This window comes from Colius striatus, chromosome 1 (genome assembly GCF_028858725.1).
Source record: "Colius striatus isolate bColStr4 chromosome 1, bColStr4.1.hap1, whole genome shotgun sequence".
NCBI lineage: Eukaryota > Metazoa > Chordata > Aves > Coliiformes > Coliidae > Colius > Colius striatus.
Window position 1 is genome coordinate 141861365 of NC_084759.1, and position 21074 is coordinate 141882438.

A 21074-nucleotide genomic window follows, 5' to 3' on the forward strand; every position below is an offset into this window, starting at 1 on the left:
CCCAGGAACCCAAGACTAATCACACAGGCATGACGTGACTTAAGTAGTGCTTCTGTGAAAGCAGGTTACCTTCTAAAGGATTATTCACAGGACAGATTATATATGGCTCAGGATACAGGTCACAGAGATTTCTTTTCTCCAGCCCAGTAGCTGCATGCTGCTTGCCACTCAAAGGTACAGATCTCATATTAGGAAACAGGCTCACTTGTTCCTTGGCTTAGAAAAACCTAACTTCAACTCAGTGGCCCCCATACTCAGTCCCATGGGTAAAGAATATATCACAAAAGACCAGAGACTGAACACTCCCAACACCTCATGCTTTGTCTCGGCCTTGCCCTCTGGGCAGATGTTTGGACCATGAGCAGGTATTTGTTACAGTGTTGTGTTACCAAGGCAGCTTTGAAACGCAAAGGAGAGAAGAGAAAGATGAAGGAGTAGACCATCAATGAAGGAGCCTTCCCCTGCACTTCCCCAAATAGAAGACATTGCCAAAAGAGAAAGTTCTTCTTTTGGCGCTCTCTGTGCGTTCCAGGAGATAACTTTTCTTTTCCTATACTGAACTCCACCCAAGAGTAGTGTCAGCACAACTCTGACAGTGAGAGCTGACCACAAGTCAGATTTCCCTCTTTCAGAAACAAATCTGAAGTCCCAGGAATGTTTCTACTGCCTGAGGGGAAACATCTTCTAGAAACATTGAGAATCTTTCCATACACAATCCTGTTGTGGGATTCCATCTCTGGTCTGACTAGCAGCAGATTTAAGGTATCTTCCACATCACTGCATAGAACCCACAGTTTTCAGGTTTAAGGTCCACAGTGAGAAATCTGAACTCTCTGAGATGGAGTAAAACTAGAGGTACTGAGTTTAGCTTCGTAGCATGAGATGTGGAAGTACAGGCCACACCTGGCCGGGGTCAGAGTCAAGACCACAAAAACCCCAAGAAATACCTTTGAGGCAACCAGGCTTGCACTGTCATGATGCACAGAAGCTCATACTCAGGAGACTCTTGTGGGAAGTGACTGGCCCTCATCCTCTGTGCTGCTGCTACAGCCATGGCACACAGTTGGTCTGTGAAGGTGACATGGGGACATCTTCTCCTTCAGGAGTTGTGCCAAGTGAGAGCTGGGGACTTGGTACTTGAGTGTGCTAAGCAAAACCTCCAGAAACATGATGAACTACCCAGTAAGTTTATTCTATGAGCAAGCACGCTACCCCTGGCACCAATATATGGTGTCACACTTTCCAAGGCAACCACAGGGAATTGTTTGCTGCACTTTTTTTTTCTGTATCTCTTTTCTTGCTCTTGGCTTGGCTTCCCATTCTCTTCCTGTGCCAAAACCTCTCCCATCTTTGATTCATTCCTACATTCATGTATTCATTCACCTGTTCATCCATGTCTCTCACTAGCTGCCACAGTCTGAGGAGGTAACTGCACCCCTGTGTTCTGTGAGCGTGCTGTTTGCCTTGTGCAATTGGTGTGTCAGTGCTAGTGCTCACAGCCACAGCTTGCCTGTATATCTGGAAGGGGGTGGGGGCTGCAGCACTGAAGGAGCCTTCTTACACTGGTAAGAAGAGCAGAGGAAATGTTGGATGTACTGGAGAGCTGTGCTGTTGGTTCAGAGTTGGTAGGGGTGTCTGTGTTGTGCAGTAGCTTAGTTCACTGAATCTCTTTTTCCACATATCTGGTAAGTGCTGAGGAAGTTTACTCAATGTGTGTTAGCATGAGTGTTGCTGTGAATAGGAAGCCTCCAGAAGGAATGATCCGGACCAGTAACTCAAGATAACATGCTCAAATCTCCATCAAGCGACTGTATAGATTATTGACTGGATCCCTTATGGCTTCCAGCACGTATAGTAATGGAGACAGGAGGTTGTTTCTTGCCTTGCTACTTACTTGACCAAATAAGAGATGGAAGGGGGATGCTATTGGCACTGAAGGATTAGGTCGTTTTAATAGCTAGGCATGTTTGTGAGCCTCCTTTGCATGTGTCTTGCCTGGTTTTCTTCTTTCATGTGTGTTTTTAGAACATGTGTCTTCTGCAGAACTGGAAGCATCTGTTACCCCATTACATGTTCATGTCCTCTATCCCCTATAGAGATAGATCATCTTGTTGTACCCGTTTAGACAATGATTTTCTCTGTTTTTCCTAAGTGTAGATGCTTGAGTAGCAAGTATGTGTAAGCAGGCTCTGTGTGTATTTGTGCTTTTTAAATATTTACCAGTGGTGTTTCTCATTTGTGATATTCATGTGTTTGCAATGTAGGTGATATCTCATTTGTGATTTTGTTCAGAATTGCTGTTGCTTTTCTCTGTTCTGTGCTCCTTCTGTTCGTGGTTTTTACACTTGTTGTATAAGTGCTCATGTCTACACTCCCAACTTGTGGCTGGTATAAACTGTGCCACCGCTTCTATGGGTTCCCGTCTCTCCATTAAAACAGCTCTTTAACTTCTCCTGCTTCAACACATTTCACTGGCTTTCATCCCATCCTCATCACCCCATACGAACAAGCACCCATCCCACCATCCTTTTGGATACAGAGTGCTGAAAAGTGCTGCCATCTGTTTTTAGAGTGGTGTGGGAGGCAAGGAGGTAGCTAATTGTAACCAACATCTGGGGTCCTTGGGAATTCCAGTGCCTTTCGTTTGGGTTATCTGCAGCATTGCATTTGCTAACACACGGCTCGTTGTTCTGTGGCAGCTCTTTGCATCTCAGGCTCAAAGTCTGTTGCTCATGACAACCGTGGCTATGCCAGTCTTCAGCAAAAAGAACGAGACGGTGAGTGCAAGGTGGGCTTCACTCTCCATTTAGCAGAGGGAGAAGGATGCAGTGGACCTCTGTGGGCTTTTGAAGCCAATGGGTGTCCAAAAGAAGAGCTGGCCATTAGAGACTGTGGTAGACCTCTGGCAAGATGTGTGGCTGATAATTTATCTGACAAAATGACAGTCTGTCATTTTCTCTGGAGTCTACTTCAAAATCCCTCTTAAAGCTGACATTTCTCCCTGGGTTATCCCTTCTGTTTTCAAACCGAGCCTAATTCACTAGAAGAAATCATTACCATGTCTCCTCCATCCATTTTGTTTCAGACACTTTACATTTCGTTTAGACAATGTGTTTCATGAGCCCAATACCTCTCTTTGGCAAAAGTGTCATTGAAGCAAGGCACCCAACCTCAAGCTCTCCATTGTGGCTTCTCACTCTCCTGGTGTTTAAATCCCACTTTCAATTTGTCTGGCCTCACTTTCCTGTCATAATGACTTTCTCTACTAGATTAAAAAGCCTGTACCCTTTCGTATCGTCTCCTGGGAAGCATCTGCTTAACTGCAATAAAGTCAAACTTGTCTATCTTTTGATAAGATAAAAAGGTTCTGAACAATTTGGGTGTCTTTGATAAGGGCGTTTCCACTTTAGACATTCTTTCCTGTACCATTTCCAGTTTCTCAGCTTCCTTTTAACATGGTGGATGGTACTTTACTGTTGCTATACAAGGGATAAACTCTTCACTTAGGTCCTATGAACAAGTATCTGCCTTCAGCACCTAAGGCTGGTCTTCACTTGTACTAGCACAGTGCTGCAGTGGGAGCCTATATGTCATTTTTCCATCATGTTCCCCAGATACATTCAGTTTAGTTGACTCAAGTTATCAATCAATCCATGTTACTTATATATACTGAATGCAGGTTTTTCAGTGATTTTATGTTACTTCTGAATCATAGTAAAAATTGCTGACTATTACTATTACATAGAACTAGTCCTCTCTGTAAACACTGGAACAACTTCTTTTGTCTTTCTGAGGTATGTTAGTTGGTTTTGAATGAACATATTCACAGAAGCCCAGAGAGGATACGTGAGAGACTATGAGGAAAGAAATTGTGTGTGTTCGTGTATAAAACTACCCAGATTTTGCTTCTGACGATGGATTCTCCTTTGTTTTTAAGCGATCTCATGGCATTCTGCTAGGTGTGGTGGGCTCTGATGTACCACTGAGGGAGTTGTTAAAACTTGCTCCACGGTATAAGGTAAGACTGAGATATTGCAATTAGTTATCTTGCACCCACAAAGTCACCAGTTGTTCCTCCATGGGCATGACTGAAAAATCATTCCTCTGCCTGTAGGAAGAACTATGAGAGTAAAGAAAGAGATGCTGGATGTGGTGAGTGTGGTTTCTATATAGTACATGGTAAATTATTCATTGCTAGAAGCTCTTAAGCTACTTCAGAAAAAGAACAACAGGATGATCCAGCAGATTGGCAGTGGATCATGGAGCCTTTGTATCTTGATGGTCACCAACCTAGATTCCTCAGAAATGATACGGATCCTACAGCCTACCTCAGATGAAATAATTGTTTATATCTAGTTCCCTGTGGACAAAAGCTGCTGTGACCACTGTCAAAAAATAAAACAGTTTCACTGCCAATGTTCTTAGCAGAAAAAATGAGGGCTGAATGGACTATGGAGAGACAACTTTTCTGTCATGCCTAGAGGTTCTTTTCTCCAGATCAGCATGAAGATTTCTTGGCAGGACAGTGTATAGGAAGTTGGATCTCACTTGTGCTGTACCTAGAGAGATTATTTGCTCTCCAGGATTGTTAGTCCCACAACTTTCCATTAGCTCTATGTTCAATATAATACATTAATCCATAGGAACTGTCCCCAGAGATACACTTTTAGTTTGGTTTCTGCTGTAAATTCTGTGCCATGACCTTTTATTCAATCACTCTGCACACCAGGAGACAGGAAAGGACATCTGAGGATCACTATGAAATCAGGAAATTTGAGCCATCAAGTTTTCAGTTTCTCTTAAATAGCTATCACACCACTACTACCAGTTAGGCAGTTGTCCAAAATCTCATTGCTGAAGACTCATGAGACTGAAAGAGCTGTCAGAAGCTATGGATTTGTATGGCACTTCCAGACATGGATGCAAGGCAGACCAGTCAGATGCAGCTGCAGGAAATGATCCTTCAGGGAACCCAGGATCTATGAGCACTGGGGTATATGCACTCAGCGTGCAAAAGCTAGATGGTTTGTGTCTGGGGGAGCCTTGTCTACAGGCTTCCATTTTTGTACATGCTTTATTTTCTCTGGAAGACTAATACCTTTTTATCTTCTGCCCCCCTCCATGTCACTCAAGGGCCATGTGTCACAACATTTCTTCTGGGCCAAGGAGGGACACTGTTCTTTCCTTCAAGCAGTGCCTGGGAAGGAGGGAAAATTATTTGAAGGATTTCTTTACATCAGAGGCAGGACACATCTTCCCAGAAGTTCTTCCAACTCCAGACCAGTTTGGAAACCTAATATCTCCATCTTAAATTTCCTGGCACATGGGTTACAAAGGATCAGTTCCAGAGCTACAGCAGTTGAGAGCTAGTACATTTCTGATCATGCTTTCTGGCCTGGGAAATTTCAGCTTTAATAGTCCAACAAGAGATTTTACTGTAGTCCTGATCCAATGTCTCGGTTTCATTCTTGCCAAGCTGGGCTAAACTTGGTGTGCTTTATAAAAAAGTAACCCAAACTGATTCACATAGAAAGAATCCAGTTTTGATCTGGGATGTGTGAAATACAAAATTCATTCCCTCCAAAATGGCACAAATGGATTGTAAATTACTTACCTCTCCACTTCTCTGCTATTATCCTTCCAGGATTGTCTCTATAGAAATATAAAATTGCAACCTTTTTTTGAAGGTAGAAACCTTAGCCATTCTTGTTTTCCTTGAGAGACCTCTTGTTTTGGCAAGCACAGGATATCTGCAAGTTTTCAGCAGCTCAGGGTTTAGCTGGAATTTGTATTATATTTGGACTTGATCTGAGTAATTGCTCTCTAGGAAATCTCTTGCACATCAGGTCAGCCAATGTCTGCTCCTGTTAGATTATGCTACTCCGTTAAAAAGCTTGTACAGTTGGCCTAGGCTGGATCTGATCTTGCCAACACTGAAACATAATGCAGAGCTCCTCTGAAGACTGGTGGGGTTTCCAGGGAAGCCATTTGTGAGATTCAAGCTCACTTGTTCATTCCCTGTTGTGCATATGTAGCGATGAGCAGACAGGGGTGTCACCACTGTTTCTGAACCGTTCACCAAATTCCCCATTGCTGCCTGTTTTCTGTGCAGCACTGCTGTGCTCACTGGGGAAAGCTTATTCTGCCTCTGAGTGGTAACTGTCCACGAGGATGATCAGACTCCAGGAGGGCATCTTCTTCTGAATGTGTTCAAAAATCAACTACCTGCCTGTCCTTTTGTGCTTTCCAAGCATAGTCACCCTGCTGAGACAGAGAGGCCAGGGATCTAGAGATAAATGGTTGGGGATGGACCCTGTTTTCTGCTGATCCTTACCTTTGAAAGAAAAATATTGCCAAATATGGGTGGTGCCAGGGTATCAGTGGCACCCATTACACAGCAGTGTTTCTAGCTAAAGCACTAATTATTCTAATGCCTCTTTCTCAAGCTGGGTGTCCATGGGTACGCCTTTCTGAACACCAACAATGGCTACATCCTTTCACATCCAGACCTCCGTCCTTTGGTATGTATAGCTGTGAATTTAAGAACATTTGCTTACTCAGAAATGGTGTCTTTCAGGGACACTCCTGATTTCCTGTATTTTATTAAACTGTGAAGGCTACTAGGCTCTAATATATAGTCACTCAGGACCATGAGGGCCAGAGAAATCAATTCCACGTATGTAGATGTATATATGCACACATATATGTGTGGGATGCATATATATACAGGCACCCTGCCTGTCTGTTCTTAATGAGAGTGTATATGAGGGCTGTATTTTCATGCACATAGTCTACTGTGAGTGCTCGTGTATCACCTGCATCCTCTCAAGGTTTCACTGCCAGGCTGAAGAAACAACTCCCCTCACTTGGGCATCTCTCCTGTGAGGAGATTCAGTGTGAGTGGCACCCCAGCAATAGCTACTGAGCAGCTGTGCTGCTGGACATTTTGGAATTCTGAGGCTAGCAGGGTCCAGTAGCACAAATCTCAGTACCATAGTAAGCCAGAGACAACGCAGAGAGCGGTAGGCTGCTGCCACCCGGGACTTGAAGGACAACGTTTCTCCCTCATGTTGCCACCTCGATCTCTAGACCACAAATCTGTCTGCAAATATTCAGCTGGCTTTGTTACTCAGATATCCAGGCATGCAATGATTTTATATTTGATACACATGCCCATCAGCACAAATCCACCTGTGTGCAGCTGTAAGTATTAGTGTGGTTGCTGGCATGAGAAGGTGCCATCACAGGTCTCCACAGCAGCTGTCTTCAAAAAGGCAGCTTTGCACAGGGACACCACAGGCATGGGCAGTTGGTTCAGTACCTGAAGAGAAGGAATACGTTGTGTTTCCAGGATGGGGTAAGGCAAAGCCAGGCAAGGACACTCCTTTATCCTCCACCTGAAATTAACCTCTCTTAGTCTGCTTCCCATCTTTCCCTTCACTGGGAAGATTACAGGGAAATGGCTCTCTTGCATCAGTTATCCTGAGCTGTAAAGCCTAACTTTCTGTCAGCGGAGCCAAAGTCTAATTCCTATCAAAAAAGATCTCCTGCTGGTGTTATAGTGTTAATGGAATCACACACTTAGCTGTGGGAAAAAATCTGATTTCCTGGAGGCACCTATATTGTACTGATCTATTTAGAAGAATATTCTCAGAAAGGAGATTGTAGCCATTACCTGAAAGTTTACATGTGTTCCTGCCTGTACCTTGCTTCCAGATCAGCCTCTCCCGCTTGGCCTCTCTTGGCCCTACACTGCTCACATAAAGAAATCCATGGCCTGGGACAAAGAAGGCACTTGCACCCAAACGCTGCCTCCCTAGTCAGAGAGTAAATGAGACACCCCTATTTTTCAAATTTCATACCAATTCTTAGAGTATTAGTTTAGGAAGTTATTTAGTCATTTACTTGGGTATTTTCCTTGTTTTTTCATTTTTTTCTTTTTTAAATAAACACCAGTATAAAGAAGGAAAGAAACTGAAGCCTAAGCCAAACTACAACAGCGTAGACCTCTCAGAAGTGGAATGGGAAGATCAGGATGAAATAGTGAGTATCAGAAAGTGAATTTAGCTGGGTTTGTAGTTCCTCCTTTCTATTACATTCTGTGTCTGTATGGAAGGGGCGGGGGAGCAGTGGGCAGCAGGCACTCCTGAGGGGTTTTTTATATCTTATGGGCCCTGACTAAGGGAAGCTGGTGATCTACAAGAGGATAAGGATAATGTTCCCCTTAAAATACTTGTCTTCCTTCCTAGTATGAGTTTTTCTTTCCGTGGAACAGGGAGGGAAAGCATTAGCAGGTGGAAGGAAGGATTTTGGAAGTTGCTCCAGGGAGCCAGTCTGTGTGTACATAGCTTAAATGCTACCTCAATACAAATCCAAGATAGCTTAGCAGTATGGTGATGTCCCAAGATATTACTCATACCTGCAGTATGTGAGATATAGTTGAAGCCACACAACTAATGAGATCTGCAACAAGGAAGAAAATACATTCAAAAAAGGACTAAAGCCTGCAGCCACTATTAATAATGGATAAAGAGAATAAAGGACTTAGACACTTGAGAAAAACAAATCTCCAGAAACCACATTATTACTCAGATGTGGAGGCACTGAAAGAAATAGCTGACCACAGAGAAAAAGATTAGAAAATATCTTTCCTACTATTTTTTGAGCAAAATTACTACAAAATGGTGAACAACAAATAACATGCACCTTAACAGCTGCACATTGTCATGTTGCACAACTAGGAACTCAGATACAAGGAGAATGAATGTAGAGACCTTCCTCTGTAGCTGGTTTTCTTTTACTGAGAAGAATTAGGAGAGAATAGATATTTAAGTTACTAAGATAAGAACTGAATTTGCAATAACATAAAATTAGTTGTGAGACGTGCTTCAGGATTACAGGGGAGACTGCTGAGAAAAAATGCTATAGACATACATGTAGGACAAACTGCCCAGCAAGAAGATCAAAGCAGCTTCTGCCATCAGCACAGGCCACGTACAAAGGGCCACATCAAAGGAACTTGGGGAGTGGAAGAATGGCAGATTGAGAAAGATAGCAGAGCAGAACTGGGTATGAAACATGGAAAGCAAGACAAAAATAAGAGGCTTTACATGCAGTGGAAGCACCAAGATGCAGGTTGCTAAAGGCTTTGTGTGGGTTCACTGACATCTTCTAGGAGCTCTGTTCACATCGTAATCTTTCTGTCTCACTGGGGCCATTTTTTAAGCTGCTGCTCAATCCAGTTTGCTATTAAAAAAACATCATGGAAATTATGAGAGGACTTTTCATTGCTGTCATATTTATATAGCTAGCAGGTTCCTGTCTGACAAAATAACATTGACACCTAAATAAACTATGATGCAAAGTGTAAAGTTTATGTCCATAGGCAATCAGACCAAAACTGTCCAGTGAGGGGGAAAAAAAAAAGTCAAAACAGACATGAAAAACAAAGCCACTTTTTGCTAATCTGCTGCATCTTCCCGAAGACAAAAAAGTTGCAGTCACGGAGGGTACAGAGACATTCAGTGACGCTAACGATATCTGCAGTGTGATTTCAGCAAGTCTAGAGACTCGAAATACACCCACTGCAGCAGAAAGCTGCCAACATTTCAACATTCAGATTTACAGCTATGGTATTAGATCAATGACAGACTCAACATCATTTACAGTATAATCTCAGCACTGATAAGTAGCAAATTCAGACTGAAAAAATATGCCCAAGTGCTAATGATGCGCAATACAGACAGCTGCTAAAAAGAAATCTAGGGGATGGAAGATGGCACTGTTTGAAAAATACCAATTGACACACAATAATACTATCTAGCTAGGCAGTAAGGAAGTTTGGGCTTGCTTATAAAGCAATGCAAGGATATTCTTAGTGGGAGGGGTAAAAGGGGAAGATCGAGAGTTCAAGAGATCCTCCCTAGCAATCGAGGAGCTTTCACCCAAACTGATTTTCTTCAGCCTTGACAGAACCACAGAAGAAATTAGTCTGCAAAGATGTTGAAACTGAACAGCAAAACACATAGATGTTGGGATGCCCCACAGGTAAACTGCACTTCTGTGCTGGTTTGAAACCACACAGGCAGACAGGGGAAAGGAGTCAGCAGAACTCATTACCAGTGGAGACAGCACAGACTCACTGCTCTGGAGCAGAAGAGTTTGCTGATTGTGGTGTTGGAAATGCTTCTGCTCAAACTCTGCGACATGTTTTTCAGAGGATGCCAGCTGATGCCAGAAGTGTCCTGTCTAAAAAAGACTGAGAATTATGAGGACTCCCAGACACCATGACTGTAATTGACTTCCCAATGCAGGAAAAGCTATTGAGGAAGAAACAGTAAGCCAGGATTGAGGAATCAACCTACAGCCACTGTCCCCTGGGAGCTGGGCATGGGACAAGTGCCCTGCCCGCAGACTAGCTGCAGCTAAGGAGATCTCAGATATACAATTTACTTCTCCAGTGCCTTATGAGGCAATGGCAGATGCCTGACATTCAAGAAGATACGAATGAAGCACCAACATCTGAACCTAGAACCCATAGAAAATGCTGCAGACTGTCAGACCAGGAGTATGCCATGGCTCTAGCAAGAGATCAAATGCTCTTAGCCAAAAAAAGAGTAATAGTACTAGTTAGTGTTTTGATTTCCAAGACACGGACCTTGGGAAACACAAGCTTTATATTCTAGGTCTGTAAATAACCCACAGCAAACAGTCATAATAAACAGAACTATAGCCCTGTAAAGCAAGGCAGTTGACACTGGCCAGCACCTGAATGGAGGCCTGTTTCTGGAAGTAAGGAAGCAATTTGTGTCAATGAATTAAGTTACTTCCCACCTTTTTTTCCATCCAGGGTAAAGCAATAGGCTGATATGCTCTGGCAGGCTGGACGTAAAGTCAAAGCCCCTGCACTTGTGGAAAAATTCCCTGGCTCTTTCTTGCAAGAGGCTGGGAGGGACTGTGAAAATTCCATTTTGCCTTCAGAACCTGGACTGAACAAAGTGGTCTTCTCATTGCTTGCCTTGCTATCATACAGTCCTGCTTTGCTGTGTTAAACAGCTGCTTTGCTGCACCTCAGAAGTGGTGTCCAATACAGCCTATAATTTATAAATTAGTTTTAAAAATGTCCAAGAGTTTTGGAATCGGTCTGAGGGAGTTAGTGGGTTTCTCAGATGTCTCCTCTTCCAGGCTCTCAAAGCACTGTGCTAATGACTTTATGCTTGCCAAATGGTGAAGTCTGAAACTTAGACTGGCAACTTTATAGCTTCCAGATCCTTTCCTTTTGCTAAAAAGATGTATCATCAAGCTTTCAGCATAAGCCATTATTATTCTGTGTCGCTTATCAGTCCAATTGAACAAAGATCCTGACCACTAAGAACAAGTTTTCCATTTAAAAGAAGCAAGAAAGATCTGTGGGAAGGAAAAAACCCTACAGTCACTTTTTAATTTTTTCTGCCAGCCCCTGTACATTAATGACAAGCAGCTCTATTAATTCTTGCCTTGCTTGGAGACACTAATACAAATCTTGTTCACCTCTGCAGCTGAGAACTGCCATGATCAATGGGGAAACAGGTTACCTCTCTATGGACGTGAAGGTCCCTGTGGATAAAGGGGTAAGACATTATCCTTCTGTTCAGGTCATACAAAAGAGGGGATGGGAAATGGATGCTGAAGAACCACGAAGGATGTGGTTTTAATGCTCAGCATTTCTGAGTGTAAGGGTTTTATTGTTTCACCACATATATAACATGTGCTAAAGACATAAAATACAGCATCGTTAGAAGTGCTCTCTTTATACCTACCAACATTCTGCTCTTAAAAAGGTATTGGAAATGCCTCATAGCTCCCTACTTTGTCCAGATAAAGCCAAAAACCATGTTGTTCATTGTTTATAGGGCTGTGAAATAAATCAGAGATCTTTAAGAATTTAGAATGGGGAAGCCTACGCTGAACTGACCTAGACAGAAGGAGTTTTGGAGACTATTTTGCAGCTCCCTTTCCCTACCCAAAAACACTCATGAAAACTTTGTCCCACATTCTGTTAGAATGATATTTCCTTTATCCAAGATTAAATTTCTATGCAAATATTTACAGATATTTAATGAAAAGACCTAGTGAAATGGAGACTTTTGAACATTCCCTACCAGCTCTAACGTGGGTTTATACATCTTCCCTAGGAATCAGTGAAAAAATTGTCTTCATAGAAAGATTTGGATTGGAAGGGACCATAAAGATCATTTAGTCCAAGCCTCCTATCATGGGCAGGGACACATTCCACCTAAGTTGTTCAAAGCTCCATCCAACTTGGCCTTGAACACTTCCAGGGACGGAGCATCCATAGCTTATATCTGGACAACCTGTTCCACTGCCTCACCATCTTCACAGGAAAGTTCTTCCTAATCTGTAACCTAAATCTACTCTCTTTCATTTTGAAGCCATTACTCCCTGTGCTATCACTACAAGCCCCATTAAGAAATCATTCTCCAACTTTCCTGTAGGGCCCTTTAGGTACTAGAAAGCTGCTCTAAGCTTTCCCTGGAGCCTTGTCCAGGCTGAACAACCCCAACTCCCTCAGCCTGTCTTCACAGGAGAGGTGCTCCCGCACTCTGATCATCTTTGTGGCCCTTCTCTGGTTTCGCTCCAACACATTTACATTCACAATTGTACATTGACATTCACTGGTACTTTTTCATTCGGGTTTATTTAACTCTCCTCAAGATTTTGGCTTTCATCATTTCCTGCTAGGAAGTGTTCCAGAGTCCTGCAAGTTACACTGCCCAGAAGTCTTCCATATTTCAGGAAAAATTTCCATCTTTTACAGAGAGCATTTTTTTTTCAGCGATCGGGCTGGCTGAACTGCTCCCATGCTAAGCCACAGTTAGCACCAATTCCTATAAACTGGCTGCTCACAGCCACTGTTGCAATGGTGACACTTCCTAATGAAGACAACCCCTCCATGACCTCTGAATGGGTTGTATTGATAGATTTGGAGCTAATTCTTCTTTCTCTATTACTGACATTTGCAGCTATCAAGTACCTGTCAGTGGCTTTACTCTTCCTTTCCTGGGCATTGCCAACATCTGCCTTTGAAATATTTGCACACTTTTCAGTCCAAGCAATGCAGCAATTGGTTTTGTTTCCTTTGTCTCTTGTGCCGTTTCTGGTAAACAAGTATCAGGCCCTCACTGAATTATTTGAATACTGTTTCCCTGATTGTCTGTAGAGAGCATCTATCCTCTGCAATAGGATATTTCTGTACAGGAAGCCCCAAATCTCCTTTCTGCAGTCCCTTCACTTTTTTGTGCCTCCCACAGCTGCACTGGAACAGCTGCCTTGGTTTCCACGTTTCTTAGCTATTTTTTTCAGTTGACACTTTTCTGTGTGAATCCCACTCCTCACTTTTGCCCAGTCTTTCTACTTTTGAGGGTTGTTGGGACTTCTTCTCAGCATGAAGAGAAATGTTTTATTTTGTCTTACAGATCACTGTATATAAGGGCTCACAAGACAATCTGTCAGCGTGTCTTATTAGATCTTTTTCCCTCAGTGCTCTGTTGTTTACTGACTTTGTTTACAGTACTGCAGCTGGTCTTCACTCCAGATCTTATTTAAGCCCACTTTAACTGATTCTTTAGAATAAACTTTCATGAGAAGCTGTTTCAAATGCTTTGTATAAAGCCAGATACATTGCATGTCCTTTATTCCTTTTATCCATTACCTTTGTTATTCTGTCAGAAAAGCAATCAGGGTTTTCCAGCATGATCTATTCTTTTAAGTGTAGATTGCTTATTTTGCTAGCTTAACCTCTGTCTCTGTCTCTACACCCTCAATAACATTTCTTCTGAGTCATCCAAACATATCTTTTTAAGTTCAATATTTCAGGGATGTCTTTCTGCTTCCCTGTTCAGGAAAACAAAGTAACAAAAAGTAGCCTTGGTAAGAGATATTATGTGGTTTATTCTGCAACTCTGCAAGCCTTATGAAGAATAATAGGAGATTGAAGCTGAGTATGTGACAGTTTTGTTCTTAGCAGAATACACATGGAGTGAGGACCAAAAGTGAAACCTGGCAATTCCCACTTGTACTCTGCTAGCTGATGAAGCAGAGCAGCAGTTGAAACAAAGAAAGTACTGACAGAGATTTCAAACAAAGGGAATGAGGCAGTTGGACGGTGGAGAGAAGGGCTTGAGTGAGGGGGACAGAAATTATTCTGTCAGCCACGTAAACATTGATTCCCCAGTTTGATCTCAGGCAGGTATTGAGAGCAGAGTGAGACAGAGAGGGAAAAATAAGGACCAATGACAAGGGGCAGTTGTTAGAGATCTAGTAGAAAAAACGTATTTTCTTGCAGGTAGGGTACAAAATGCTTGTGACTGTGAAAGCAAAAGAGCAAGGACATGTGTAGGATGTTGATAATGGCATTAGCTAGGACTGGCTGCCTAGTAAAGTGACAACATTAAAACTGGAAATAAATGCACTCTCAGACCACAGGTGCTGGTAGTCAGCCATCCTATCCCTCTGCCAACACACCCATGTTCCTGTCTCCTCCCTTGCTCTGCACTATGTGGTGAAGTCTTGCCTGATCATCCTCAGCCCCATTTGACTGAAGGATGCCTCTGCATCTCTTCCTTTCCACAGATAAGTGGTGATTCTTCCAGATGCCTTGGGGAGGACTGGCCACCCATCCCCTCCTGCTGCCCAAAGAGAGCTTTGCCCTCCCTCCCATAAAGCACAAACACAGAGTGGCTGCATATGCAGGTCAGGGGAAGAAAGGTTGAGATGAACAAGCCTTGCTGAAGGGTCTCAAAATAGTGGGTGTCCTTGAGCCTTTTTCTATTGCATTATTTCCCTCGGGGGTGGTTCTACACCCACAGGTCTCCTTCTTCGCCACATCTCCTCCCCCACTGCCATTAGATCAGACTGGTAAGGAAAGGGGAGTGTAATATCTCTTGTCCCTTCTTTGCAGTCACCAAAACCACCATGCCATGTTTCTTGGGGGATATCACAGCACCTTTGGAACATCTCAGCTCAGCAAAAGGCTCCGACCCTTTTGCTTAGCAGTACACAATAGCCATGCACTGAAAGAAAGAGGAGGGAAGGGGTTAAGCTGTCTGCCATCTCTCCTTACCTAACAATAACCCCCATCCCCCTCAGTCCATCCCCTGTGTGCACAAACTCAGGGGCAGGCTGTGGAGCTGGCTCTGGCTCACCCTTTGTGCCTCGCTTTGCTTCCACTGCTGCACTGCTTGGGCAGGTTAGAGCAGGAGGGACTTTCCCTGGGGAACACTGAGTTTTCTGTGTTCGCTCCCTGTCTCCCACACACATCCTCTCACCTCGTTTTCAGACCGGGGCTGGGATTTTAAACGTATTAGGGTTCGTATACTGGCATAAGGGTTGGATAGAAACTTTCCAAAAACTTTTCTCTTTTGGAAAAGATTTCCACTGAAATCAATGCTTTCCTACAGGAAAAGGCCAGTCTGGCAAATAGCTGAAGTTCTGAAGCAGCTTTCAGTAATCTAAAATGTCTTCAGTTGAAATGTCAGTTTGAAAAAATATATTTTCATGTGAATCAAACTGCTTGGATTTGAATCAGCACTTTTTTTTCAAGTTGAAAATGCAGATTTCTTTTTTTTTACTAGTGGGTTTTTTTTAACCAAATTGGAATATGTTAATGTTTTGTCCCAGTTTGGCATGAAAGCAAATGTCAGGAATCTCAGCATTTCCCACAGGCGTGGGGAGACTTGGCCCCAGCTGCCCACCCACACAGTGGGTAGGATTGCCATCCTGCCACTCCTCTGACCCCACCTCTCCTTCCTACCTGTCCTGCTGAGCCCCTACTCCTGCTTGGGATGATGATGATGATGTGCAAAGCCATCAAGTTTGATCTATATAGCAAAAGAGAAGCAGGGCCCCAGCACATTGGCTCAGAGGACGCGAGAGGGAGGGTGGCTTCCTCCCACCCTTTCCTGCAGCCTGTGCAGGAGCCCAAAAGCAAAGAAAGGTTTAACTGAAGCCCTAGGTGGAAAGATAGAGTGGCTGCCTGGATCCTGAAAGTCACAAATTGGTGAATATGCTGAATACTGCACATTCATGCCTGGGCCCTGACAGCCCTTGCAGAGTGTGAAGTGTTGGTAATAATCAACTGCTTGGGACTGTATATCCCACGTCCCCATCATCACTATGCTCTTGGTCTGTTAGTTGGTCTCTCACTTTCTTATTCATGCTCTTATTCCAGAGGCGAGTTCTCTTCCTCACCAACGACTATTTCTTCACGGACATCAGTGGCACACCCTTCAGGTGAGCAAGGACTCGCACGACACTAATACGGTGTATCAGAAATCTGTCATCAGGGACAGCAAATTGGTCCCTTTTCCTCAGAAAACTGGCTACAACCCATGAGTAGAGTGAGTTCTTTGTTCCTATAGCCATTGAAATATTGTTTGGGGTCAACTCAAAAGAAATGTTATGATTTCTCTGGAGTTCCAAGTCCACCTTAGGTGTAGCATGTTGTTTCATTTCAGAGAAATGAGACATCTTCAATTTTCAGTTCCACCAAATATGTTTTATGTTCTGATAACAAACCACTGTTATAAACTGAAAATTATAAAACACCACATAAGGAATCAAGCAACACTTTTTGTGAGTGTTTTTCCCCATCTGAAATAGTTTGAAATTGGCACATGTTTGAGAAATGTTATTGTTTATCTGAACCTACATTGTTAACCAAAAAAAAACCTGTCACCAAAAATGCCTCATAGCTCTACAGACAGGCTTCTTAGCCTCCTGTGCTGAAGTCAGACCTCACTTAAGCCTCATCTGATTATGTTATTTTCTTTAATAGCTGTGGAGGGAGTTAATGTCTTTAAGGGTTGTAACTACAGGGAACACAGTGTTGTGTTTAGAGATCACATCTCTCCTTGCTGACTAGCCCTCTGGTTTCCTTCCTGCCTGCAGCCTGGGTGTTGTGCTGTCCCGGGGACATGGGGAGTACATCCTGCTAGGGAACACTTCAGTGGAAGAAGGTAGGTTAATCTGAAACAGCCACACTGTCCTAAGGAACAAGGTATCTACCCTGAACTTCACTGATCCACTTCTTCACAGCCTGTATCTGGCCTGTCTGCTACATAACTGAACACTCTATGTGTTATTTCATTCCAGGTTTGCATGACCTGCTCCAGCCAGACTTGTCTTTAGCAAACGAATGGTAAGTGGAGGAAATCCTGTCAATGACACAGAAATTTGACATGAGATTGTGGCAAAGTTCCCAGCAATTTGGCTTGAGTTCACCACACTCTGTGGCCTAGTGAAAAAGCAGTGCTGTTCAAGGGCTGCACCTGCAAAGACCTGATTGTCTCCAGGCAATTTGGTTCCACCTCTCCCTGTGGGAGATCCCACCAATGTCTGGCACATCCTCTGCTAAGAAACATCTCCTGAGGCTTGTCCTCTGTCTTCTGTGCACAGACTTACTTTTTCCCTCCTCATGTTGCTCAGAATTGTTCTACAAAACCCTACAGTACGTCAGACCTGTCAGGAAATTTTGTTGCGAGCTTAGCGAGAGGTTGAAATGTTTTTTTAAATCCCAGCTTATTTTTGGTTGGCATTCTTCTGCAGTGAGCCTAGACCTCATTTCTAGTGAACATGGGGGTGATTTATGACCCCTGTTTCAATAGCAAGCATAATTTATGGTTTTGCTTTGTTTGGATACGAAACAGGGTGAAGCATGGCACTTTCCATTTATTGCTGTGAGGTTTGGGATTTTCATGAACCCAACATTCAGTTACACCCAAGCACATGAACCCAGCCTGTACCAAAGCCAAAATAACTATATTCAAGAAGCCCTGCAGCCCTTCACACCTCTCATTACACTGTCAAGTTTCACAGGCAGCGCATTTGAGACGCAAGCAGTGACTTCTCCTTCTTCTACTCCTAACTTGAGATGTCAGCTTACCACACTTTACATATTCATTTATCTTAGGCTGCTCTCATAAATCACTCCTTTCAGTCCCTTTATGAGTTGTAATTCTCTCTTATAACCCCTTCCTCTCCGTCGTCCTGTCAGTGAAAATCAGAAGTGAGATTAGTCGATTGGTTTCTTTTATAACACATTTGTAATATGTTCCCCCATTTCACCCCAAACTGTGTCCTGAGGCTCCTGCAGCTGTGTCAGTTTGAGGCAGCTTTTGTTGCCACCCTATCATACTGCAAGCTGATTCCTTGTCTCCCATTTTGTTTCTCCGTCTCTTGGTTTATCTGGTCCCAGTCCATGATGCTCTGCTTGTCAAGTGTCTCCATCACATTGTTACTGTTTATATAGACATAGGTATGCATCCTAAACAAGATATATAACACAGATAACTGCTGGAAGGATTTGGGACTGCTACATTGCATTGGGAGCTTATGCTGAAGAAAATAACAGCAGCCCTACTAAGCATAGCAGTCAAATGAATTGGTATTCAGTTTACTGGTAGGGTTTGACTTTACAGCCGCGTTGTTAGATTTTGAGCAGGCATGGCAGGCAGCAGCAGCAGTAAAACCCGTGCAGCCCAAAGCTTTCTTGCTGATTTTTTGTTTGCAGTTGTTGTTTTCCATGAGCATTCACTTGATTCTGGTTTCTCTTTGCCCTTGGGGGCTGCTTCTCCCCTCCCCACCAGGATTTACTGCATCACTGACATTGATCCGGACCACCGGAAGCTCAGCCAGCTGGAGGCCGTAATTCGTTTCCTCACCGGAGAGGAACCTGACCTGGAATGTGAGTCTCAGGCACCAGAAAGGCCCTGCTGGGGTTTTCCTGTACCCATCACAGGAGAGAGAGGAGGGCCTGTGACAAATTGATTGGTGTTAGACTGAGCTCCTGTGGCACCTGCTCATGCAAGCAGGACTGGATTCAAACCCCCAGCTTAATTCACATGTGGAAATGAGCTGAGGATTCACTTCCTTGTTGCCATCAGAGGACTTATTTTCTATTTCAAAGGCATTATTGAAGGTCTCCCAGCATAGAAAATACTGAAAAGTGAAAGGCTTGAACGGAGTTTGGTGGGGGCTGCACAGCATGTTTTAAGACAGACTGACCAGCTGTGCTACTGGAGTTATGGCAGCAGGAGTCAGGAAAGCTGCTGTGACTACTCTGCTCCCCAGTGCCCCAGCCAGCATCCTATAAGGGCTGCACAGTGCCAACTAGATAGGAGCATTCTTTCAGAACAAGAATTGCTAATTTTGTTCTCCAAACACAACTGACAACTGTTTTGGGGAAGAAATTGTTACAGAATCGTTACCTTGGCCGGTCCCTTTGCTGTTCATCCCTTGCACCAGGTCCCATTCTCTAGGCGACATCTAGCCACACAACCAGCTGCTAAAGCACCATTACAGAGAGGGATCCCTGTCAGGGGACAGAGGTCGGCAGCTGTGCATGGGAACTCCCTACAGCAGTTTAGCTTTAGGATGTCCTTTAGCCCACCTCACTCCCCACAGCTTCAGATCCCTTAGCTGTGCCAAATGCAAGCTTTTGCATGTAATGTTCCACCTGAGAGGCATAGCCCTTTGGCAGCAGGATGGGAATCTCTTAAAACTAAACCCAAATATAATCCAATAATCATTTCTCTCTTGCACGGTGTGAGCAGACCTCTCCTGGCTGTCTTTGGAAGAGGTTGAAACGAGGAGATGTATGACTCCAGGCCAGGGGAGGAGGAGGAAAGTTTCAGGAGAGCTGACTGTGAGAAACATGAGGATTTGGAAGTGCTGTGGAGGAAAAAAAATAAAAATAGGATTTGGATACATCTCCGACATGGGGCCTGGGGAGGGAAAGATCTGCTGGTGAGCTCTGGTTTTGAGGTCTGAATGACAAGAAGGATGGAGAAATGCATTCTAACAGCCACAACAAAGAAAGGAGAAAGCAAGCTGGGAGAACTTGGGAGAAAATAGTAGAGCCCTCGACCTCAACCCAGTTAGTGCAGGCAGGAACACTGGAATGGGAAGGAAAGGAGAGGTATATCTACACTATGACAGCCATCACATTCTCACAGCAAGCAGAGCAAATAAAAGTGATCTTCAGAGTATGACATTTAGCACATGGCATATTTGAACCTTCGTAAAGACTTCTTAGCCCCAGTGCAGGCTTGGACTAGACTGGTAGCCTAGACTTGCTTGAGCATCTGGGAAGAACCAGGTCAGGAGGACAGGACAGCACTTTCTGAGATTTACAGGAAGGACAGAGGAGTAACAGAGAAGCCAATGAACACAAGGACAGAGCAGAAGCCATGAAGAAGACACTAGATGCCCTGAAGAAACTTCTTGAGTGAAATAGGGGTGTCTGGTATCCCTCTACAGAGTACTTAGAAAAAAACATCAAAGCAGGGATTTAAGGCATTGGTTGTGGACAGTCTGTTCAATCAAAGGAGAAGGTCACAATGAAGGCCTGACAACTTGTTTTTAAAGCTTCTCACTAGCACTTTCAAAGCCAAACACCTTCCACTGAGTTTGCAAGCGAAGTGGACTGATAATCTTAGATGTAACGTCTATTTTTGTGCTCTCTGTCATCAAGGGTAGTAGGTCCTGTTCTCAGCCCTGTAAGGGGAGGCTTCTTTTTGTGACATGTTGCTTCACTGTCCTGGTCCAGGCAAATGCTTCATAATGAGGAACTCTCTAAGACATCTCGGGAGGGACAGACCTTTCTTTCCTGATTCTTGTTCTCTCTGCTTAGGTGATGAGGAGTTGGTTCAGGAAGTGCTATTTGATGCAGTAGTCACTGCACCCATGGAGGCCTATTGGACAACATTAGCCCTCAATATGTCCACGTAAGTCTGTGAGAAATAGAGTAAAACACCACTGAGGATGCATCTCCAGATGCTATGGGCTTATGCAGCACCAGAAACAGTCACAAATCCTTGCACAGCATGCAAGAAACATTATAAATAGCGCCAAAAGTTGAAAGAAATAGCTCAATAGCTTTAGAAATAATTCAAAAGATGTATCCCAGGAGTGAACTCCAGCAGATTGGGCCTTCTCAGGGCAGCCTTTAGCTTGGTGAGTCTGAATATCACTGGAGTACAACAGTGATCCAGATGTGTCACTGCAAGAGATGTTCA

General features: G+C 43.6%; 1 protein-coding gene across 1 annotated transcript in view; it reads left to right on the top strand.

Annotated features, from left to right (window-relative positions):
• Positions 1–21074, top strand: part of CACNA2D4 (calcium voltage-gated channel auxiliary subunit alpha2delta 4) — a 130769-nt gene that overhangs the window by 35182 nt on the left and 74513 nt on the right. The window contains exons 14-24 of the mRNA XM_062009956.1: positions 1408–1425; positions 2700–2777; positions 3938–4018; positions 6447–6521; positions 7957–8043; positions 11538–11609; positions 16229–16290; positions 16948–17015; positions 17152–17197; positions 18645–18742; positions 20690–20783. Coding sequence (XP_061865940.1) covers positions 1408–1425; positions 2700–2777; positions 3938–4018; positions 6447–6521; positions 7957–8043; positions 11538–11609; positions 16229–16290; positions 16948–17015; positions 17152–17197; positions 18645–18742; positions 20690–20783 — 779 coding nt within the window. The remainder of the gene's footprint in view (positions 1–1407; positions 1426–2699; positions 2778–3937; positions 4019–6446; positions 6522–7956; positions 8044–11537; positions 11610–16228; positions 16291–16947; positions 17016–17151; positions 17198–18644; positions 18743–20689; positions 20784–21074) is intronic.